The following is a 23,829-nucleotide window of genomic DNA, read 5'->3' as shown; positions in this document are numbered from 1 at the left end:
TAAATTTCTTAACTAAAGTACAGTATATAAAATTATGAATTGTGGAATCTAACCTCATTGCATCAATTCCTAACTTCAGTTTGTCAGAAGGACCTTCTAAATGTCAATGTGATAATAAATAATTGAATGAAAATTTCATCAAAGGTCAAGGAGATCAGGCCACTTTAAGCATTGATCGCTACTCTCTTCAAAGGTCAATCTAGTTGATGCTGCTGTGAGATGTAGACATTTTTTATGTCTTGCATTAAAATTAATGGAGTTTCTGTCAACAATATATGTTCCTGAATTTGGGTATGCCAGGTATTTTGTATAGCCATACACTATTTATAAAGTGAATAAACTTTCTCCCTTGAAAGATACTGTTGCTGAGAATTTGTTTAAAAATCGGTCAATAATGTGTTTATTAATATTCTGTTTTTATTTACAGATCTCTGCTACCTGTGAGACTGTAGGTTGCAATGGTTCTCAGGCTGAATTCTTCTTCAAGTGTCGAAATCATGAAACTAGTGGAGAGGATGACTCCTCAGTGGCCCTGTACCTTGTTCGTGCCAACCTTCCTGCTGTTCCTTGTTTGGCTTGTACAGACATTTCGTCCCCCGTTGTGGTGTTTGAGTGTGTTGATGCTCATGTAATGTGCCTTGATTGTTTTGTTACATTTTGTGTATCAAGACTTAATGAACGACAGTTTATCCAAGATTTAAGTCTAGGTTATACATTACCTTGTCCTATTGGTTGTCCTGATTCTCTAATTCGTGAAGTACATCACTTTAAGTTGATGGGTGACAACCATTATGAGCGATATCAACGATGGGGCACTGAGGAGGCTGTATTAGCTGCTGGTGGTGTCTTGTGTCCATATCCCGGTTGTGGCCAAGGCATCATCCCAGACCAGGACTGTCGTAGAGTTGCATGCACTGGTGGGTGTGGCTATGTTTTTTGCCGACTCTGCCTACAAGGTTATCATATAGGTGAATGTCATCCAGAGGATGGGAATGAGCTTAATGTTGTGGAAGGCAGTGGAGGGTTTAGTGTTGATCCTTCCCGGGCTGCAAGCTCTCGCTGGGATGAGGCAACATCAATGGCTATTCGTGTTACAACAAAGCCTTGTCCTAAATGCCGAACTCCTACAGAACGTGACGGTGGATGCATGCATATGGTGTGCACACGTGGTTCATGTGGCTTTCATTGGTGCTGGGTTTGTCAGACTGAATGGACACGTGAATGTATGGCAGCTCATTGGTTTGGCTAGCTAACTGATATAGAAAAAAATCAGACTTTTAATGTAAATAGGTGTAAACTAAGGTACTGTACAGTAAAAAAAAAAAAAAAAAAACTAATGCTTCCAAATTATCATCAAGGCAGGACGACACAAAAATAAGTTGATCGCTTATAGTATAAAGGTCTTTTCACAAAAGCAAAGACATCACTATTCAAATGAACCATCAGACTGCAACATCCCCACCCATCATTTAGAGAACACTCCACCTCCAGAACTCGAATCTGGCAAACTGGGTTTCCTGAAACCCTTGATAGATATTACCTTGCTCACACTTCAGCATCATCCTCTTCTTTCAACAAACCGGCCATATCCCACCAAAGCAGAGTGGCCCAAAAAGGAAAGTTTCTCTTTTTAACTTTAGTACTAATGTTTACAGGAGAAGGGGTTACTAGCCCCATGCTCCTGGCATTTTAGTTGCCTCTTACGACATGCATGGCTTACGGAGGGAAAATTCTGTTCCACTTCCCCATGGAGATAAGAGGAAATAAACAAGAACTAGTAAGAAAATAGAAGACAGCCCAGAGGGGTGTGTATGTATATGCTTGTACATCAATGTTTATTTAGTTGTAGCTGCAGTTAGAGTAAGAGCTAGATGAGACAAAAGGAAAATGGCAACAGCTAGTAAGAGAGGTGAAGGTGAGATATATGCAACTATTGGCAGAAAGGTGGGCTAATGCAAATATGAGTAGTGGGGGGTTGAAGAGGGTTGGAATAGTTTTAAAAATGCAGTATTAGAATGTGGGGCAGAAGTTTGTGGTTATAGGAGGGTGGGTGCAGGAGGAAAGAGGAGTGATTGGTGGAATGATGAAGTAAAGAGTGTGATAAAAGAGAAAAAGATAGCTTATGAAAGAAATTTTGCAGAAAATAAGAAGAAAATTTGGAGTGAGATAAACAAGTTAAGAAAACTTAGGGAACGAATGGATTTGTCAGTTAAAAACAGAGTAGGGGAGTTAATAGATGGGAAGCTGGAGGTATTGGGTAGATGGCAGGAATATTTTGAGGAACTTTTAAATGTCGATGAAGTAAGTAATTTCATGCACTGGTCAGGGGGGTATAACATCTTTTAGGAGTGAAGAAGAGCAGGATGTGAGTGTGGGGGAGGTGCGTGAGGCATTATGTAGAGCGAAAAGGGGTAAAGCAGCTGGAACTGACGGGATCATGACAGAAATGTTAAAGCAGGGGGGATATAGTGTTGAATTGGTTGGTATTTTTGTTTAATAAAGGGTGTGATAAAAGAGAAAAAGGTAGCTTATGAGAGGTTTTTACAAAGCAGAAGTGTTATAAGAAGAGCAGAGTATATGGAGAGAAAAAGAAAGGTAAAGAGAGTGGTGAGAGAGTGCAAAAGGAGAGCAGATGATAGAGTGGGAGAGGCACTGTCAAGAAATTTTAATGAAAATAAGAAAAAATTTTGGAGTGAGTTAAACAAGTTAAGAAAGCCTAGGGAAAGTATGGATTTGTCAGTTAAAAACAGAGTAGGGGAGTTAGTAGATGGGGAGATGGAGGTATTAGGTAGATGGTGAGAATATTTTGAGGAACTTTTAAATGTTAAGGAAGAAACAGAGGCAGTAATTTCATGCACTGGTCAGGGAGGTATACCGTCTTTTAGGAGTAAAGAAGAGCAGAATGTAAGTGTGGGGGAGCTACGTGAGGCATTATGTAAAATGAAAGGGGGTAAAGCAGCTGGAACTGATGGGATCATGACAGAAATGTTAAAAGCAGGGGGGGATATAGTGTTTGAGTGGTTGGTACTTTTGTTTAATGTATGAAAGAGGGGAAGGTACCTAGGGATTGGCAGAGAGCATGTATAGTCCCTTTATGTAAAGGGAAAGGGGACAAAAGAGACTGTAAAAATTATAGAGGAATAAGTTTACTGAGTATACCAGGAAAAGTGTACGGTAGGGTTATAATTGAAAGAATTAGAGGTAAGACAGAATGTAGGATTGTGGATGAGCAAGGAGGTTTCAGAGTGGGTAGGGGATGTAGGATGTAGGGGATGTAGATCAAGTGTTTACATTAAAGCATATATGTGAACAGTATTTAGATAAAGGTAGGGAAGTTTTTATTGCATTTATGGATTTAGAAAAGGCATTTGATAGAGAGGATAGAGGAGCAATGTGGCAGATGTTGCAAGTATATGGAATAGGTGGTAAGTTATTAAATGCTGTAAAGAGTTTTTATGAGGATAGTGAGGCTCAGGTTAGGGTGTGTTGAAGAGAGGGAGACTACTTCCCGGTAAAAGTAGGTCTTAGACAGGGATGTGTAATGTCACCATGGTTGTTAAATATATTTATAGATGGGGTTGTAAAGGAAGTAAATGCTAGGGTGTTCGGGAGAGGGGTGGGATTAAATTTTGGGGAATCAAATTCAAAATGGGAATTGACACAGTTACTTTTTGCTGATGATACTGTGCTTATGGGAGATTCTAAAGAAAAATTGCAAAGGTTAGTGGATGAGTTTGGGAATGTGTGTAAAGGTAGAAAGTTGAAAGTGAACATAGAAAAGAGTAAGGTGATGAGGGTGTCAAATGATTTAGATAAAGAAAAATTGGATATCAAATTGGGGAGGAGGAGTATGGAAGAAGTGAATGTTTTCAGATACTTGGGAGTTGACGTGTCGGCGGATGGATTTATGAAGGATGAGGTTAATCATAGAATTGATGAGGGAAAAAAGGTGAGTGGTGCGTTGAGGTATATGTGGAGTCAAAAAACGTTATCTATGGAGGCAAAGAAGGGAATGTATGAAAGTATTGTAGTACCAACACTCTTATATGGATGTGAAGCTTGGGTGGTAAATGCAGCAGCGAGGAGACGGTTGGAGGCAGTGGAGATGTCCTGTTTAAGGGCAATGTGTGGTGTAAATATTATGCAGAAAATTCGGAGTGTGGAAATTAGGAAAAGGTGTGGAGTTAATAAAAGTATTAGTCAGAGGGCAGAAGAGGGGTTGTTGAGGTGGTTTGGTCATTTAGAGAGAATGGATCAAAGTAGAATGACATGGAAAGCATATAAATCTATAGGGGAAGGAAGGCGGGGTAGGGGTCGTCCTCGAAAGAGTTGGAGAGAGGGGGTAAAGGAGGTTTTGCGGGCAAGGGGCTTGGACTTCCAGCAAGCGTGCGTGAGCGTGTTAGATAGGAGTGAATGGAGACGAATGGTACTTGGGACCTGACGATCTGTTGGAGTGTGAGCAGGGTAATATTTAGTGAAGGGATTCAGGGAAACCGGTTATTTTCATATAGTCGGACTTGAGTTCTGGAAATGGGAAGTACAATGCCTGCACTTTAAAGGAGGGGTTTGGGATATTGGCAGTTTGGAGGGATATGTTGTGTATCTTTATATGTGTATGCTTCTAAACTGTTGTATTCTGAGCACCTCTGCAAAAACAGTGATAATGTGCGAGTGTGGTGAAAGTGTTGAATGATGATGAAAGTATTTTCTTTTTGGGGATTTTCTTTCTTTTTTTGGGTCACCCTGCCTCGGTGGGAGACGGCCGACTTATTGAAAAAAAAAAAAAAAAAATGTACGAAAGAGGAGAAGGTACCTAGGGATTGGCAGAGAGCTTGTATAGTTCCTTTATATAAAGGGAAGGGAGGACAAAAGAGATTGTAAAAAATTATAGGGAAATAAATTTTTTAAGTATACCAGGAAAAATGTACGGTTGGGTTATTATTGAGAGAATTAGAGGTAAGACAGAGAGTAGGATTGCAGATGAGCACAGAGGCTTTAGAGTGGGTAGGGGATGTGTAGATTAAGTGTTTACATTGAAGCATATATATGAAAAGTATTTAGATAAAGGTAGGGAAATCTTCATTGCAGTTATGGATTTAGAAAAGGCATATGATAGAGTGGATAGGGGAGCATTGTAGCAGATGTTGCAAGTGTGTGGAATAGGTAGTAAGTTACTGAATGCTGTAAAGAGGTTTTATGAGAATAGTGAGGCTCAGGTTAGGGTGTGTAGGAGAGAGGGAGATTACTTCCTGATAAAAGTAGGTCTTAGACAGAGATGTGTAATGTCACTATGGTTGTTTAATATATTTATAGATGGGGTTTGAAGGAGGTAAATGATAGGGTGTTGGGGGGAGGGGTGGGATTAAATTATGGGGTATCAAGTACAAAATTTGTACAATGCCTGCACTTTAAAGGAGGGGTTTGGGATATTGGCAGTTTGGAGGGATATGTTGTGTATCTTTATACGTATATGCTTCTAAACTGTTGTATTCTGAGCACCTCTGCAAAAACAGTGATAATGTGTGAGTGTGGTGAAAGTGTTGAATGATGATAAAAGTATTTTCTTTTTGGGGATTTTCTTTCTTTTTTGGGTCACCCTGCCTCGGTGGGAGACGGCCGACTTGTTGAAAAAAAAAAAAAGAACAAAATGGGAGTCGACACAGTTACTTTTTGCTGATGATACTGTGCTTATGGGAGATTCTAAAGAAAAGTTGCAAAGGTTAGTGGATGAGTTTGGGAGGGTGTGTAAAGGTAGAAAGTTGAAAGTGAACATAGATAAGAGGAAGGTGATGAGGGTATGAAACGATTTATATAAAGAAAAATTGGATAACACATTGGAGAGAGGGAGCATGGAAGAAGTGAATGTTTTTAGATATTTGGGAGTTGACGTGTCAGCGGATGGGTTTGTGAGGGATGAGGTTAACCATAGAATTGATGAAGGAAAAAAGGTGAGTGGTGCATTAAATTAAGGTATATGTGGAGACAAAAAACGTTATCTATGGAGGCAAAGAAGAGAATGCATGAAAGTATAGTGGTACCAACACTCTTATATGGGTGTGAAGCTAGGGTTGTAAATGCTGCAGCGAGGAGGTGGTTGGAGGCAGTGGAGATGTCCTTTCTAAGGTCAATGTGTGGTGTAAATATTATGCAGAAAATTCGGTGTGTGGAAATTAGGTGAAGGTGTGGAGTTAATAAAAGTATTAGTCAGAGGGCTGAAGAAGGGTTGTTGAGGCAGTTTGGTCATTTAGAGAGAATGGATAAAAGTAGAATGACATAGAGAGTGTATAAATCTGTAGGGGAAGGAAAGAGGGGTAGGGGTCATCCTCGAAAAGGTTGGAGGGAGGGGGTAAAAGAAGTTTTGTTGGCGAGGGGCTTAGATTTCCAGCAAGCGTGTGTGAGCATGTTAGATAGGAGTGAATGGAGATGAATGGTTTTTGGGACCTGATGAGCTGTTGGAGTGTGAAGGGATTCAGGGAAACCGGTTATTTTTATATAGCCAGACATGAGTACTGGAAATGGGAAGAACAATGCCTGCACTTTAAAGGAGGAGTTTGGGATATTGGCAGTTTGGAGGGATATATTATATTTCTTTATACAGTGGACCCCTGGTATTCGATGGCATCGGTATTCGATAAATCCGGTATTCGATGCATTATATCGCAAAAAATTTTCCTCGGTATTCGATTGAAAACCCGGTATTCGATACGATTCGTACGAGACCTGTTCACATGTGGCCTGAACTGCCCCTTGTGTGCCAGTGTTTACAAGCTAGCCAGTGTGCGCACATCTAAGGATACATTCGGTACATTCCATATTATCCATATTATCACTGTGTTTGGTGCTTGTTTCTGCAAAATAAGTCAACATGGGCCCCAAGAAAGCTTCTAGTGCCAACCCTGTGGTAAAAAGGGTGAGAATTAGTATGGAAATTAAGAAAGATTTTGAAGGGTTTGGGGCTAACCCTGAGAAACCTATACCAGTTGTGGAATACATTGTGCCTACTTAAAAAATTAAGGAAATGTGTGCACAGTGGATTGAAGTGCAAACCTTTATGGATGAAAATCACCCTAACACAGCTATTACAATGACAATGTTGTGGCCCATTTTAGACAAATCGTAAAGGAACGGGAGGTACAGAGCTCTATGGACAGATTTGTTGTGCGACAGAGGTCCAGTGACTCTCAAGCTGGTCCTAGTGGCATTAAAAGAAGAAGGGAAGTAACCCTGGAAAAGGACTTGCTACCTCAAGTCCTAATGGAAGGGGATTCCCCTTCTAAACACTAACACCTCTCCCCTCCTTCCATCCCATCAATCATCACCAGATCTTCATTAAAGGTAAGTGTCAATTATTTTATTGTTATTGTAATTATTCTATTGTATTAAACTTAATATTTCATGTAGTGAAATTTTTTTTTTCATATTTTGGGTGTCTTGCACGGATTAATTTGATTTTCATTATTTCTTATGAGGAAAATTGATTCGGTTTTCGATATTATCAGTATTCGATGAGCTCTCAGGAACACATTAATATCGAATACCGGGGGTCCACTGTATATGCTTCTAAATGTTGTATCTGGGTGCCTCTGCAAAGACAGTGATTATGTATGAGTGAGGTGAAAGTGTTGAATGATGATGAATGTATTTTCTTTTTGGGGATTTTCTTTCTTTTTGGGTCACCCTGCCTCGGTGGGAGACGGCTGATTTGTTGAAAAAAAAAAATGCATGTGTAGTATGACCTAAGTGTAAGTAGAAGTAGCAAGCCGTACCTGAAATTTTGCATGTTTACGAGATGGAAAAAAGACACCAGCAACCCTACCATCATGTAAAACAATTATAGGCTTTTGTTTTACACTCACTTGGCAGGAACTTCAGCAGCATATATCATATATAAAAAATCACATTTATCCACTCTTTGTGATCTAGTGTAGCTTACTTACACATGCCTGATGGATGCTCAGTCCTCTTTCTCTCAAAATCTCCTTCATCCCTCCCCCTTCCCCCAGCTCATCCTGGGACATTCCCTTCTCCTTCCATCCACTCCAGATTTATACACCCCTGTCCTGTCCTGTCTTTCTAAATGACCAAACCATTTCATAACCCCCACCCCACCCAATACCATTATATGTACTCTACTGTACATAATTATTTTTTAACAAATTTTCTCACTTTTCAAAATTTAATGTAAATTTTCTATATTCTTATGAAATGAATTGTTCTAACCTATAGTAAATCTATATCACATTATATATACAGTATATTTTGGTATTATAAAACAGTGTGGTACAGTAGTATCTGTTGTGCAAGATATATTTAATACAGTATATTTCCTAGAAGTTCAAAGAGGTTGTTATTAGAAACCTCAACATTTAAAGACCATGCCTTGCACTAGTAAGTGTTGATACCACTATATTCTGGTATGTTTCCCTCTCTTGGACTCTATGGGTAACCTTCCTTCCAGATACCTCAACACTCCACCTACCTTCTTTCCTCTCACCTGTTCTTTGGTTCACCTCTTTTATAGATGCACTTGAAAAACACACACATACTCCCAAATAGCAAAATACATTCATTCCTTCATTCTCCATCCCTCCAATCTGATATCCAGTCTTTTATTGTCTAGACTTTTTTTTTTTTGTTTTGTTTCGTCCCCTTGCTCTTTTTTTTTTCATGTTCAATTTTAATTTTTAATTTACACACCCTCCCAAACTCTACTAGTCTTTGCAACTTCTTTTCAGACTCTCCCAAAAGTACTATCATTGGCAAAGAACAATGGTGGCAACTCCCACTTTGCACCAGAGCCATTATCTTTTAATCTGGCACCTTTTCTATCAAGGAAGGTGTTATGATGAGTCTCTTGATCCAAGAAATTGTATTTATCTTTCCATTCCCCAGAGTGCCTCCCATTCCCTCAGGCACTGTATGACTCCTTTGAATTTAGCACTCTCCCCTCATAATTGTAATAATAATAAGAAAATACCACCCAGCAACACCCAGGCATTCACTTATTTATAAGCCCATCTAAAAATATATTAAACAACCATGGCGACATCTTTGTCTAAGACCTATTGTAGTTTTGCTGGAAAATATTCCCCATCAGTTGTACATACCCTAACCTGAGCCTTACTGTCTACATAAACCTCTTATTGCATGTAGTAACCTACTTGTTCTATAAATTTGCAGCATCTGCCACATTGTTTACTCCTATGTTTTTTGTAAATCCATAAATAAGTATGACAAATGGTTCTTTACTTTTACCAAAGTATTGTTCACTTGTACGTTCGATTGCGTGCAGCCAGCAGTAACAGCCTGGTTGATCAGGTTCTGATCCACCAGGAGGCCTAGTCACAGACCGGGCCGCGGGGGCGTTGACCTCCGGAACTCTCTCCAGGTAAACTCCAGGTAATGTAAACATTTGGTCTTCACATACTCTATCCTGTCTAAATCCTTATTCCTCTGCAATAATACCCCCATGTTTTTCAGTAATTCCGTTGTACACTTTATCAAGTATTTTAGTTAGGCTTATTCTCCCATAATTCATTCACATGCATGCACATAAACTACGATAAGGCTCTTAAGGGAGGGGCGAGTAGAATCATTCATTTTTTTTTTTTATCAGATTTTAACCCTTTCAGGGTCCGTCCCGTAGATCTACGGCTTTACGTTCAGGGTCCAAACCGTAGATCTACGTCATGAGCTCAGCTCACTCTGATAAACTGTGAGTGGTACATTTGGGCCTAGATATGAGAGAATACATCTATGTGGTATGTGTGCACCACATAAAACAGATCCTGCAGCACGCTGTGTATAATGAGAGAAAAAAACTGAAATCATGATTTTTCGATTAAAACAGCGACTTTGTAGTGTTTTTTCGTATGTTTTTTATAGTTGTATTTGCGATTTCTTGGTCTCATTTGATAGAATGGAAGGCATATTACAGAAATAGAGATGATTTTGATTGGTTTTAGCACTGGAAATGGCTTGAAACTGAGCTCAAAGCAGCGGAAATGTTAAATTTTTGCCGATATTCAAGAGTAAACAAACGACCTCACACATCTAATACACACCAACTGGTGGGTCTAATATACATTCACAAATATGGTGATGATATTTATACAATTATTACAGTATTGCATAACAGTAAATCTTCTATTTTTTGGTGTGAATAAAAATTCATTATGTGAATAAAAAATCAAAATGGAATTTATTTGTAAAGCCTCAAAACATAACTAATGAACAGAGGAAATGTTAGTTTAGTTCCAGGAATACCTACATTGTTTATTCTGGACCCCATTTTGAAATTGGAATATTTTGAACTTTGTGTTAAATTGGCCAAATTAACAATTTCCGATCACTTTATTTCATAGTTGAAACAGTTGACTTGGTGATTTCTTGTGCTCAATCGATAGAATAGAAGTAATACTAGTGAAATAGCTAAGAATTTGGTTGACTGGAATAATGTAATTGGCCTAAACTGGGAGTCAAAGTCAGCAAAATCGCCGATTCGTAAATATCGCTGACACATCAAAATTCGCGAGAGCATAATTTCGTCAGTTTTCCATCAAATTTTGTACTTTTTGTTTTATTACCTTCACAAAAAGATTCTCTACCATTTCATAAGAAAAAATAACAAATTTTTTTTTTGAAAATTCTTGGACACTGGGGCACCACTTCAGATTTGGGCCTTGGACCCTGAAGGGGTTAATGGGATTGTGACAATGGATTAAGCAGCTTAAAAAAACATGTAGGCTGTGTTTGTTTTGACTGTTAGCCTTCAAGTTAGATAGAAAAAAAATATTTTTGCACAATTTTATGGGTCCTAGGACTTTCCACTTTCTACTAAATTGGGAAGATGTACAGTGCTCTAGTTGACATCAGATGAAAGATAAAGGCTAGATTAATAATGACCCAGAACAGTTTAGCAATATTGTCAGTAGATTCCATTAAAAAAAATGTTGAAGTTATATATTTTTTTTTTTTTTTGAGGAGGAAAAAAATAGTTTAACAAAAAGCTGTTCACAATATGGCAAATCCTCTCTGGGTGTTTGTAGAACCACCATTCCTCAATATTGTCTGCAAAAATCATGACAATCCAATGAATACTTATTGCAGAAGATGGATTACAATGTCAATAACTTATTACTGAGTTTTTTTTTTTTGTGTGTGAAACTGTAGGGAAGTGGCGTGCCAATTTTCAGCATGCTGCATCCCTCCTACCGTCTTTACAGCTTGCTGGCTACTGAGGGACTTAGTGTCTGCTCTCCACACACTAGCCAGCACACAAGTTGCCATGTAGAGTATTTACAATGAAATAATCATAAAAATCGTAATTTTGGGAGGTAAAAAAAAACTGTTAATTGCCAAAATGTATTTTTGCTGACAGCAGAACAAAAAAAAATACATTTAATGAAAAACATATTTAGAAATATGATAGGAACAAGTTGATTACATCAAAATGTTGCCAGAATTTTGCACTATTTTTCAGGAAGAAAACATTTTTTCCATAATTTTTCAATTTTGATGTCCTGATCACTTAAAGGCTCTCTCCTCCCTTAACCCTTTCAGGGTTTCGGCCGTACTAGTACGGCTTATGAGCCAGGGTTTTTGACGTACTAGTACGCCTAAATTCTAGCGCCCTGAAATCTAGTGAGAGAAAGCTGATAGGCCTACATATGAAAGAATGGGTCTGTGGTCAGTGTGCGCGGTATAAAAAAAATCCTGCAGCACACAGTGTGCAATGAGAAAAAAAAAAACGTTGACCGTGTTTTTGGATTAAAACAGCGACTTTGCACTGCATTTTCGTATGGTATTTATTGTTGTATTTTTAGTTTTCCTGGTCTCATTTTATAGAATGGAAGACATATTACAGAAATTAAGATGATTTTGACTGGTTTTACACAGAAAACTACCTTGAAATTGCGCTCAAAGTAGCAGAAATGTTCGATTTTTACCAAAGTTCAAAAGTAAACAAATCATGCTATGCATCCAATACACGTCAACTGGTGAGTCTACTATTCTTTCACAAGTGCGCTGATGTTATTTATACCATTTCTACACCAATGCAGTAGTCTACATAACAGTAAATCTTCTATTTTTTTGTGAGAATAAAATCTCAAAGTGGAAAGCAAAAGAATGTAAGAGGGGCATGGGGACATGACTAATGAACAGAGGAAATGTTATTTTAGTGCCAGGAATGTCTTTCTTATTTATTCTGGACCCTGTTCGGAAATTGGCATCTTTTGAAATTTGTGTGAAATTGGCAAAATTGCTAAATTCTGACCACTGTATTGGATAGTTGAAATCGGTAAATGGGTGGTTTCTTGTACTCATTCGATAGAAAAAATGGAGTTCTAGTGAAATAGTTATGATTTTTGTCGACAAGTACACTGAATTGGCCGAAAATAGGGCTCAAAGTGGGCAAAATCGCCGATGCGTAAACATTGTCGAGACCACTAACTCCGCGAGAGCATAATTCCATGAGTTTTCCATCAAATTTCATACTTTTGGTGTCATTATGACCGGGAAAAGATTCTCTATCTTTTCATGAGAAAAAAACTTTTTTTTTTTTTTTGAAATTTGGCCAACCCTGAGAACAAGTCTATGAGAGGGCCTGTCGACCCTGAAAGGGTTAAAGCATGGAGAGAGGACCTAGTAGTGACCAGTGAAGAGGTGGGGCAGGGAGCTGTGAATCAACCCCTGCAACCACATAGAGGCAAGTGTACACATGCACACATACATGTATGCACATGCATGCAGAGCCACTTTCTATGACTCGACCCTTGCAACCACAGTTAGGTGAGTACATGCACACACTCACACTTTCTCTTCTTTTCTCTCTACTCCTACCAGACTTCATTTCATCTTTACCAGTGCATGAAACAACTACCGTCTTTTCGTTACGAATGCTCGAAATCTTCTCTTTCTAGTACTTCCACCGCAGCATCTAACATCTCCCTAATCCACGTTTCCTTCACTAGCTGTACAGCGTTTACCTCCCTTTAACTATCCCTTTTATATCATTCACTTTTAATTATTTTTAACCCAGTGACTCTCTTCCCTTTACTTTATTTGCCTCTTACAGAATAGCGATTCAACAATATTTTGCTTTTATTTGGTTATTTTGCACATTGTGTGGCACTGTGCACAAATTATCACATGGCACTGAGCAAATTATGTGGCACTGCACAAAATTTTTATAGTACTGCACATAAATTATACTGCAATTCACAGAAATGATCATGTGGCACTGCACACATTATCATGTGTAGTAGCAGACAAATTATGTGCTACTACACATGAATTATTGCATAACTCTACAGAAATTATGTATCACTGCACACAAATTATCATGTGGCACTGCACAAATTGTCTGGCACTGCACATATATTATGTTGTACTGCTACACACATGCTATGGCACTACTGCATGCACATGCACATGCACACACACACTTTCTCTCTGAAGATTGGCTCTGTCTTTCTCATATTTATGTTCTTAATCTAAACAAAAGAAAAGAAAATTTGATTTGATTTGTGGAGGGAAACTGTCTCGTATGGTTATTTTCAGTAGAAAAAAAAAAAGCAAGAAGAGGGAATGATAAACAACAGCATTCAGAAATATGTAACTATTAGCTACAGTACTGATGCATTTGTATATAGTGTGAAGCTGAGAAATATGAGACAAGAAATAACTAAAATAAAACTGCAGTAATACAGGACTCTTGTTGAATGAGGATTGTTAATACACTGTAAAATGGAAATTAAGACAGTATTTTGTTAACCCTATGATGGTTGCACTGATGACAAACAATGCCTTTCCTCCAATTATATGAAAAAGGCAGCAAAAGATCAGTGTAAATTGCAGTACAGTATACTCTCTCACAAATATTGTAGGTTTAGCACTTCATTTTTTATTATAATAATCCCTCACAAATATTTTAAAGATGTCCTATGTTTTTCTTTTGCAATTAGCAATTCATTGCCACTGCAATTTTCTCATCCTCAGAGCATTAGTGACTCTCTCCCTTGGCTCACTGATGCCTCTGTAATATATTAACTGCTGCCCATGGAAAGGGTAGGCTGTCTGCATTTAACCCTTAAACGGTCCAAATAGATCAACGTTCAAATTCGTAGTGCTCCAAAAGTAGCTCTACTTTTTTTTACATATTTTCAAATATAACAAAAAAAAATGTAGATAAAAGTTTTTTTTACACGTTTTCAAATGTAAAACAAAAAAGAAGATCTACATTTTTTACATACTTTCAGATGTTGAAAAAACGTATATATATGTTTGGACCGTTTAAGGGTTAAAATTCATTTGTACATTGTATTTGTTGAAACCTTTATAAAATTATCACAAAGTCTGCTATATTGCTGCTATTCTAGCAGAACATTGCGCCACAATTCCTGAATAGATTATACACCTTTGTAATCTTTTGATTACTGCCTTTAGGTTAGGTATGGTTTACATAAAGTTTTCAAGTAATATACAGCATTATAATAAAAATATATATACGGTTCTGTATAGTAAGTATAATACTGTATATGCAGAAAATGTACTGTAATATGTACCAGCTGGATATATTGTCAAGGGCAGACTGGCAGCAGAGTGATAGTGATGTACATATGTCTGTCATAAGTGACCAGTTGGTTAAGTGAAGTCACTAGAGGAGAGATTAGTGATGCATACATAGGGTGCAGTTAATACATCTTTTCTAACCTATGAATGATTACACTTGTGCCCTGCATTATTTATAAAGATATGGAACAATAACATTTAAAAATTAAAAATCTATACATCTCCCCAGGAAGCATAATTTCATACATTGTATTAACATACTTCGGCTTCACTGCATAAGTAAATTGTAGGAAAAAGTATTATAATAATTAATTCTCACTCTTATTCGTTATTGAGAAACAATTCCAAGAAATCAGTGCAAAATTTCAGAAGGTTAAAATATTCATCAAATGAATTGATGATGATGTGCTTACCTGAGTGCATTGTGTAGTGAGGCATGTACAACAGTCAGTCTGTTGTATAGAAGGGCAGAGGCCCATGGAATAGAAAAACTAATACTAAGCTAATATTTTTTGTGACTTTGAACTGCTCTGTGCTAAATTGTTAGTATTATATTTAGGGGACCTTGTGGCTTAGCGCTTCTTTTTGATTATATTTAGGGGATAGAAACCTATATGGTCATACAGTGCCTGGAGAATGGGAGGCAGTCAGGTTAGATCCAAGGCAGGGGAGGACAAGTTCAGTTATTTAGATCAAGAGTCCCTCATCAGCATGAAGGAACATCCCTTGAGGGGCTCATGTGTTAAAGCATAATAACTACACAGTTGAAAATCAGTCTTCACTAAGGACCTTCCTTAATGACTTGTGTGTTCAAGAGATTTTTAAACATAACTTCCCTTAATTGATGCCAGTGAGGGGGCTCTTGATCCAAGGAAATGGGCCTGACCTTCCCTTCCTTGGATCAAACCTGTACAGTCTGAAAAAAAGGTCTGGAAAGGGATGAATAAGACAGTTTAATGATATTTATTAGGGAATTTAGAAAATACAAAACATTAATATCCAGTCATTTAAACTTTTGATTTCATTACATTATTCATTACATTATTACATTATGGTATACAATAGGTGGCAAACTTTTTTTCATGTTTCATACCAAAGATTTTTTTGTGGAGACTGTATAATCCTCTACTGGTTTAGCACTTCCCCTCCCCTGAATATAATAAATAATTTAAATATAAATTATGAGCATATTGCCCTCCAGAAAAGTTGCCAGTATACTTAGTGATAAGACTAGTGATACACTACAAATATGACTAATGGGATCTTAAAAGCAGTAAATGTTTTAAGAAAAATGTAATGATTATCTTATCACAGTAATCTAATGTCCACATACATTTGCCAACCCTGTATCACTGATATGTTGGAGAGATTGAATAATATCAGAATTATATGTTGTTGCTGATCATTTTAATATTATAGAGAGAATTACCAACAGACCCATAGCTGTCTTCAAGAGGGAACTTAATTAATGGGTTCCTCCAAACAGTTCATGATCAGCCAGACTGTGATGCTTAGTATGTTGAACTGCCTGCTCCTAGTACCAGTAGTCTGACTGCCTAGGCTAGTAACTAGGAGGGCTGGTCATGGCAGCAGTAACCCACAGAACCATTAACAGGTAGACAGCAGGTAGGTGTTTGCAGTGAATTAACTGTGACTGTGACTGTCACTAGCAAATGAAGCACAGATGAAATAACTGATGTATCTATATGCACACCATGTGTCCTGTACAAACTTTCCTTTAAATGACTTGCTAATCTCTTGAATTTATTTAAGACATATTAAATAAGTAAATTTAAAGCTGTAAGAGGCTTTTGAGCTAATTTAAACATTTTCCAAAGAATACATATTGTCTGGCAGCTGTCACTTGATTGTAATGAGGCAACACTCAATGACTCAGGAGAGCTTAGTGTTTTGTGAGAGTAATGAGTGTAATGAGCAGTTAGTGGAGTTATGTTCTTGGCAATTTTTGATCTTTAATTTTGTTCAGTGGCTTACCATTAATGAGGTTGCAGTGTTGATTTTGTTACGAACATAGCCAGTTGGTTCCTGGGTTATAGTGCTTTTCGTAGCAAACTAACAAACTTAGCACGTCTAGGGGTCTTCACTTGTAGAGGAAAAGGAATTTTTTTAGTTTCTATTTAATTTATTAATAACCGTAATAACCACTTAAATCAACTTTCTCATATTTTGCACTATGAGTAGAACACTTGTCCCACTCCTCATTAAAATATCACAGTACTAGGTTGAGTATTTACAAATGGCTTTGAGTGAGTCAGGAAATATCAGTACAGTGGACCCCCGGTTAACGATATTTTTTCACTCCAGAAGTATGTTCAGGTGCCAGTACTGACCGAATTTGTTCCCATAAGGAATATTGTGAAGTAGATTAGTCCATTTCAGACCCCCAAACATACACATACAAATGCACTTACATAAATACACTTACATAATTGGTCGCATTCGGAGGTGATCGTTATGCGGGGGTCCACTGTATATGTACATGCACAGGCATTGCTTAAAAACTCGAACACCACATTGATAGTGCTCTTACATAAAGTTCACTCTGCAATAAGCCCTCTTACAACACCGAGGCTTGCTTACTTGGTTTCACTTTCTCTTAGAGCTTCTCAACCACCTTCTCCAACCGAGAAAAGCCTTAGCAATGAGTTTACGAAAATTCCTGGTATTTTCTAGGGAAGCGAATGGTGGTTTAGAGGTGGATATTTCCCTAGACCCTTCCTGGCCCAGAGGAAGGTATGAACTGAACAAAGTAAGGCTTTACCAGCCAACTTTGACTCGGTTGGAGCAGGGGTTGAGCAGCTCAAAACACCTACTGGTGCTTGGCCAGGTCGCACCAGCAGTTTAGACTAAATAACCTATCTATGTACAAAGCTTAGTAATACGACCAGATAACATTATAAAGCCGAGTAAATCCATTTTAGCTACTAATGGAATTACTCCTGAATATAATATTAAGTGAAATAGCAAAAATAACATGTAAAAGTATACCATTGCGATAATAACAAGTAGAAACTGTCTACTTAAAATGGACAAAAGGGTGTAACAATTTACTCTTGTTGTTTGTTACTGGCATATAAAAAAATTAGACTTCAAGACTGGAAAATATTTTTATTTTAAAGGCAGTGAAGGAATTGGACTTGTCCTCCCCTTCCTTGGATTGAGCCTTAATGCTTCCCATATTCCAAGCAGTGTGACCTTAATGGATTATTGCTCTTCACCTAAATGTAATAATGAAGTTAAAATAAAACCAACTACCAACAGGGTGAATACTCTACATATACAATTTTTTTATTTAACATACTGGCTGTCTCCCATTGAGGTAAGGTGATCCTCTTTATCAGGTCACCCTATCTTAGTGGGAGACTGCCGGTGTATTAAAAAAATCAAAGTCAATGCATATGTATATCTACTAAATTTAATCCAGTATTGCAAATGCAGTACAGATACATATTTCTAAACCTTTTTTAATTGCACATTTGATATGATGGAGTATATTACACTTGTTTTTGCACCTAAAGTTGAAGATGTCAACAGGGGCTGTTGATTCAAGGAATTAGACCTTCCCTCTCTTTCCTTGGATTAATCCTGATTGTATCCCATTACCCAGACACTGTATGGCCCCATTAGATTTAGCATCTCTCCATAAATATAATAACCTCCCTTGAAGTACCCACTGCTTTTAAGGCAGATCATGGGATCTTGGTGTATGAAACCTTAAGAGTTTTGAGAAGCAAGCCAAATGCTTTCACTGTTGCAATAACTCACCGAAAATCGGTTTGAAGGTCATAATATATTTAATTAACCCTTTGACTGTCAGTCACGTGAAACTACATCATTAATGTGAGGGTCAGTCACGGAGACCTACATCATGAGCTCAGCTTGCTCAGCAGCACTGTATGACCCTTGTGGGTTTAGCTCTTACTTTTGATCATCATAATCAACTCACTTAAATAAGCGGTAAGCAGTAAATTTTGGCCTAGATATGAGAGAATGGGTCTGTGTAGTGAGAATGCACAATATTAAAAAAGAAAATCCTGCCTCATGCAGTGCATGATGTAAAAAGCAAAACTTTGACCTTGTGTTTGGTTTAAAATTACGACTTTGAGGGGTTTTCTAGGATAGTTTCATGATTGTATTGGCAGTTTCTTTGTATTATTTGATAGAATGAAAGACATTTTATTGAAATAGAGATGATTTTAGTTGATTCCATGACTGGAAGTTGCTTGAAATCAGCCACAAAGTAGCAGAAATATTAGATTTTTTGCCAATATTCCTGAGGATGGGTAAGGTCCTCCCCTCCCTACACCTCTTCCTACCCGGTGTGTTTTATGGTTTTTTTGCTAGGTGTGATTCAGTTATTGGGATGCCATAAATCATGGTAAAGCATTTTTTGTTATATTTTATTATCCAAGAAATAGGATACATCTTTGATGTTTTTTTGTGATATCAAAACTGAAGGCAAGTGTAATATAGCAGAGGCCTTAGAATTGTTTTTGCAAAGAGAAAAATTTTTAGTGTTTGGAATGTGTAGTGTTTATTTTGGACTCTTAATTTTTTGCATAAAATTTGCCAAATTACCGAATTCTGTGCACTTTTAGGAAAATTTTCAGATTAATAGATGTTTTCTTGTACTCAACTGATAGAATCTAAGGTATACTAGCAAAATAGCTAAGAATTTGGTCAGATTGAACAATGACATGAGTTTAAAATAAGCCTCAGTCGGTGAAATCACCAATGAGCAAAATGTGCCTAGCTGCAGCTGACTGCTAACTTTGCGCCTACTTAATTCCGTAACTTTTCCATCAAATTTCGTATTTTTAGTGTCAGTACCTTCAGGAAAAAGATTCTCATTTCAGTTTTTTTTTTTTAATGTGGTCACTGAACACTTTTAATTTTGTAGGTCTGGACAGTGAAAGGATTGAATAATTAGAGTAGGCTGACCTATGATTAGTAAGATTATGCTAAATTATATTAAATTAATTTTAGAAAGGTTAGGCAAAGCATCTATGCTTATTTTTACCCTGAATGAAAAAATCATTTCTACCACAAAAATCTGTTTATCAGTAAGAATTTTTTTAAAAACTATTTCTAAGGCAGGTTGGCTTGTCTGACTGGCCAGCTAAGCTGCATGACAATTTGACAAATTTAATATATATTCCCCAACCAAAAATATAAAATTATTTAGAAAACATAGTAATCCAAGTGGTGTTAGCCTAATTGTATTTTGAATACAGTAAATTGTTAATAAACATTGAAACAGACTTCCCTAAGATTTGTCAAGCCAGATCGGAGACAGTTATGGAGGTCACTCTAAGAGGCACGTAAGTATCCCCGTCTTTTAATAACGTTTATTTTTCCACTATAATCTACTTTGTCCATAATTACTGTCACATTTGCTTTGTCTGTTTCGTAAGGTGAAGTCCAGGATTTTTCCTTAATTCATGGTATAACTTAACAAATCTTTGAGAACAATTGTGTTGTTATACCATGAATAAGGAAAGATCCTAGACATCATCTTACGAAACAGACAAACCAGATGCGATAGTAATAATGGAAAAGGTAGATTATAGTGGGAAAACGAACATGTTATTAGAAGATGGGGGAACTGACGTGTCACATTAAACTCTTGATTCGGAATTCAGGTTAAGTCTTCTCTTCAAATGCAATATTGTACTGCACTCAGGAATAAGAGAGAATACTGCAAATTTGCTTGGTGCGATATTTTTAATTTATTAAAATATTTTTAATTTATTAAAATCTGTGATAATGTTCAAAATATCAGTAACAAGCCTCCTATTTGCATGTACAGTGGACCCCCGAGTTTTGGCAGCCTCGACTTTCACAAAATTTGACCTTGGGCGAGTTTTTTTTTTGAAAAATTTGGTCTCGAGTTTCGTGAAAAAACTCGTGTTTTGGCGACCGTCCGGTACCCGTCTGCCTGTCACCGCGCACACAGAGCCAGTCTCCCACGCCATTCACGCTTAGTGTGCCATTGTTTACCAACACGTGACCATCACCCCGCAGATTCATACAATACATTTCATAATAATCTATTGTTTTTTGTGCTTGCAACTGCTAAATAAGTCATCATGGACCCAAGGAAAGCTAGTGCAAGCCCTTTGGTAAATAAAGTGAGTGATGAGGATGTGGAAGAGTTGGTGGAGGACCACAGGGAAGAGCTAACTGACGAACTGCAAGAGCTTCAACTGGAACAGCATCAGACCAGCTTCAGAGGAGGAGGAAGAGGGTGTGGATGAGGTACCTTCTTCAGTGATTAAGGACATGTGTGGAATGTGGAATGAGTTGCAAAGTTTTGTTGAAAAGTATCACCCTGACCAAGCTGAAACAAGCCGTATCTGCAACATATACAATGACAGTGTTGTGTTCCACTTCAGGGAAATCTTAAATAAATGCCAGAAAAAGACCTCTCTGGATAGATATTTTGTGCGCCAGGGGTCCAGTGACTCTCATGTTGTTTCCAGTGGCATTAAAAGAAGAAGGGAAGTAACCCCAGATAAGGACTTGCTACCTAAAGTCCTAATGGAAGGAGATTCTCCTTCCAAACAATAGTGTACACCTTCCTCTTATCACCTCCTCCCATCTTCCATCCACCCAGAAGTCTTCAGTAAAGGTAAGTGTAATGTTGTTATTATTTACTTTAAATGCATGTACTTGATTTCTGATTGTTTTCATTATGTAAATCTTTATTTAATTTGAAAAAAATATTTTAATATTTTTGGGTGTCTAGAACGGATTAATTTTATTTTCATTATTTCTTATGGGGAAAATAGTTTCGAGTTTAGTGAATTTTGACCTTCGGCGGGCTCTCTGGAACGGATTAATCACGAAACTCAGGGGGGGGGGGGGGTCCACGGTACTTGATATTCTTTTAAAATGCCATGTTAGAAAGATTTCATTTTTTTTTTTTTTTTTTTTTTTACACCAAAGCCAACATTGTGCACAACATTTCACATGAAGACATACCGTTTTCATAATTTATTAGTGCTTTATTAAAATTCATTATAATTTCCACAAAGTTTCTTTTTTGGCAGAATTTTGCTGTATTTTACAATGCCTGTAATTATTGTAAACTGTTTTTTTTCATATTGAAATGCTATGCATTTTCAGTACTGTATTACAGTACTATACATAATATGGAGACAGGAATTATGTATGTCAAGTTACTCGGCAGAAATATTAAATTAATATCAAGTGTCATATTTCATTTTTATTTAAAAATTGGATATGTGCAATAAATAGCATATATATTTTTTTATCTTGGCAACTGTGTTATTACCCTTTCATATAGTACCAGTAAGAAAACCAGAAATGTTAAATCTGATAACCCACGTGTACCCATTTTCACAACATGCTCACATGTGTCTGCTGTACTGTATACTGAAGTACCTCTTTCAAGACCAGTCCCCTCAAGGGAGGTTCCTTGACGCTGGTGAAGGGCTCTTGAACTAGGGAATCGGATCTGTGCTCCAGTTCCCTGAATTAAGCCTGAATGCCTTCCATCCCTCCCCCCACCCCACAGGCACTGTATAATCCTATGGGTTTAGTGCTCCCCATTATTATAATAATTTCAAGACCAGTAAAACTGTGCAAAACAAACCATTACTTGGACTTTTTTGCTCTAACAAGAACTTTATCAAATTGTTCCTCTTAAAGGGGGGCTCCTTGTTGTGGTGAAGAGGCGCTTGGTCTGAGGAATTAGACCTGTCAGTCTCCTTCCTCAGACCGAACCTAATTACCCCCCAATCCCCCCTTCCCTATCCCATCCTCCCCTTTTTCCTTTCCTCCTCCTCCCCACCCCTCCCTTTTGCCCTTTTGGCCTTTGGGATTTTTTCCCACAGGCACGCTAGTTCCTAGGTAGGGGAAAGGGTATCGGGGTCCATCCCATTCCGTTGAGGTTCTTGGCTGTGGCGTAGTTTGCCGTGGAATCTGGATTGCCTGGGGATGTCCCGATCCCTCTCTGGTATCCCGGAGGGTGGCTTTGGGTGTCTCTCGGGCGACAGGTGTATCTCTGGAAGCCACCTTTCGGATTCCGGGGGTGGTGGCCGAAGGAGGTATGCTTTGTGGCAGATATCCTGCCGCTCTCTCTTTTGTCCACCGAGGTAGCTCGGCAAATGTGAGGTTGCTATCCCGGATTGCTGATTTACTGGCATGATGGGTAGGGTATGGCACGGGTTCCATGCTGCATCTGCGCTACTTGCAGTGCTGAGGCCCTCTTGGGCGCGGAGGGAGATTTCTGGCCCTTTCATTCCTCCTAGGAACTATCCCTCCCCGGTCCCCCCTTTTCTTTATTCTTTTTTCTTTTTTATTTTCTTTTCTTTCTTTTTTTTTCTTAAAAACAAGAAAGAAGTAACCTAACCATGGCAGCCCTAGTCCATGAACCTGCTACCCCCGGGCCCCTTCTTGATACTGCACCCCGTTCTGGCCCCACCTCGTCTTTGGACCACTCTTCGGACACTCCTCATGCCTCTGTACCTCTTGCCGGTGCTGTTTCCTCACCCACTTCAGGTACTGAGGTTTCGACTGACTCCTTCGATTTATCTGACCTCCGCTCCGGACCAACTCTGGTCCCACGCCTAAACGCCAACGACAATTACCTGCTGATGATACTTCTCCACTTTCTTGTTCTTCTCAGAAAAGATCGACATGTCCTGCACTCCCTTTCCACACTCAGTTTCAGAATGCACCAATGGACTAAATTCTTCACTTTACGACGGACTTCCTCTACTGCCTATCTTTCCAACCACGGTACGTATTGGCAAGGCACTCCTACGCCATGTTGGTAAAGATATTTCTTTTCATGCTCTTAACCCTTTCAGGGTCCGTCCCGTAGATCTACGGCTTTTCAGTGAGTGTCCAAACCGTAGATCTACACCAAAATTCTAGTGCTGTCAAATTTAGCGCGAAAGCGCTCATAGGCCTACATGTGAGAGAATGGGTCTGCGCCGTGGGTGTGCGCCGTAAACAAAAAATCTAGGTGCCTGCATAGCATTGTGGGAACGCCGGCTCAGTCACCCTTGTTCACCATGCCTCGTCGCAAGTCAGCTCTCACTCCCCGGAAAATTGGGACTCTCCTCTTCCTGTCTGATAGTTCTGACACTGATGGAAGTGGAAATGAAGACGAATTCTACGGCTTTGATAAGTTAGTGACCGAAAATAATGACCAGGATATCGATAATAGTGCAGAAAACCCCGACGATCCTCGACCTTCTACCT

The 23,829-nt window shown here is 38.3% G+C and overlaps 1 protein-coding gene across 1 annotated transcript in view; it reads left to right on the top strand.

Annotated features, from left to right (window-relative positions):
- The window catches only part of park (E3 ubiquitin-protein ligase parkin), an 82,151-nt gene extending 60,275 nt beyond the window's left edge, over window positions 1-21,876 (top strand). Inside the window, exon 5 of the mRNA XM_053772764.2 lies at window positions 428-21,876. Coding sequence (XP_053628739.1) covers window positions 428-1,249 — 822 coding nt within the window. The 3' untranslated portion in view covers window positions 1,250-21,876. The remainder of the gene's footprint in view (window positions 1-427) is intronic.
- The last annotated feature ends 1,953 nt before the right edge of the window (window positions 21,877-23,829 follow it).

Source organism: Cherax quadricarinatus, chromosome 9 (assembly GCF_038502225.1).
Source record: "Cherax quadricarinatus isolate ZL_2023a chromosome 9, ASM3850222v1, whole genome shotgun sequence".
NCBI lineage: Eukaryota > Metazoa > Arthropoda > Malacostraca > Decapoda > Parastacidae > Cherax > Cherax quadricarinatus.
Note: the sequence above shows the minus strand (reverse complement) of the source record. Positions and strands in the feature narration are given on the sequence as shown.